The 1421-nt window shown below is 53.1% G+C and overlaps 1 protein-coding gene across 1 annotated transcript in view; it reads left to right on the forward strand.

The window, feature by feature from the left end:
* Positions 1-1228, forward strand: part of nipa2 (NIPA magnesium transporter 2) — a 3906-nt gene extending 2678 nt beyond the window's left edge. The window contains exon 6 of the mRNA XM_068593016.1: positions 357-1228. Coding sequence (XP_068449117.1) covers positions 357-1003 — 647 coding nt within the window. The 3' untranslated portion in view covers positions 1004-1228. The remainder of the gene's footprint in view (positions 1-356) is intronic.
* Positions 1229-1421: the final 193 nt, after the last annotated feature.

Below are 1421 nucleotides of genomic sequence, written 5' to 3' on the forward strand. Positions count from 1 at the left end.
CAGAGCACGCTTCATCATCATCATCATCATCATCACGCTGCTGGCCCTTTAAATGGAGCACGACCTCCTGATAGGCTGCTGCGCATCAGGAGGTTCTGCCCCATTTAAAGGGCCAGAACCCTTTTTGACTCTGAATAATGACCGAACACAACCGTCTCAAGATATTTAATAACAAACTCTGTTCATATTTATATCGTCACATTTAAAGACTCATGAAAACCTGGAGCAGTCATGTTTTAAAATGTTTTATTCCAGGCCTGGAAAAGTCATGAAAATGTGGTTTAAAGTCCTGACCGTGAACCTGTAAAGATGAAAAACGAGTAAACTCTCTCTCTCTTCGCCTCTTCTTCTTTCAGGGTTCCTCGTCTTCGCCACCCTCGTGGTCATCGTGGCGCTCATCTTCATCTTCGTGGTCGGCCCTCGTCACGGCCAGACCAACATCCTGGTGTACATCACCATCTGCTCTGTGATCGGCGCCCTGTCGGTGTCCTGCGTGAAGGGGCTGGGCATCGCCATCAAGGAGGCGCTGGCGGGCGGCGGCGTGGCGCGCCGGCCGCTGGCCTGGCTGCTGCTGCTGGGCCTGCTGGCGTGCGTCAGCACGCAGATCAACTACCTGAACAAGGCGCTGGACATCTTCAACACCTCGCTGGTGACGCCCATCTACTACGTGTTCTTCACCACCTCGGTGCTGTCCTGCTCCGCCATCCTGTTCAAGGAGTGGGGCGGCATGGGCGCCGCCGACGTCATCGGCACGCTGAGCGGCTTCCTCACCATCATCGTGGGCATCTTCCTGCTGCACGCCTTCAAGGACGTCAGCGTCAGCATGGCCTCGCTGGCCGTGGCCATGAGGAAGGAGGAGCGGGGGGCGTCGCCCGGGAGCGCCAACGGCACGGCGTCCCACTACGAGCTGCTGCTGCACGGCGAGGACGGCGAGATGGGGGGCGCGCCGTACGAGAGCGTGTCCCGCAGGAACGGGGCGGCGGCGGCGGCGCTGGACCACTGAGGACTCGGACCCTCGAGGCCCTGCGGGGCCACCGAGACAATCAGCTGCGAGCAGCCGGACTCGAGCCAGCGGATTGTGTTTAACCTTTTTGATTTGCCTTAACTTCAGACTGGGACCGGTCATCTTACTCACTTTCATTCCTCTGTAGCGCTGTACAGACGAGTTTTCTAAAGTGTTTTGTTATATGTACACGTCTCCATGCACTGACTTACTTTCTAGGAATCAAGACGATAAAGATTTTATATATATATATATATATACATATATATATATATATATATATATGAGGTCCGATCAAACGGACCGTCACTTTAATTTTCAGTTTTTTCGTGATACTTGAACATAAAAACATTTTTAGTTGGACGTCGTTCTGATCTTTTTGTTCCGTTGACATGAAAAGCTTCTGGAGACGAACCAA

This window comes from Clinocottus analis, unplaced genomic scaffold (genome assembly GCF_023055335.1).
Source record: "Clinocottus analis isolate CAN_PGR_092001 unplaced genomic scaffold, fCliAna1.0.p SCAF_28, whole genome shotgun sequence".
Lineage (NCBI taxonomy): Eukaryota > Metazoa > Chordata > Actinopteri > Perciformes > Cottidae > Clinocottus > Clinocottus analis.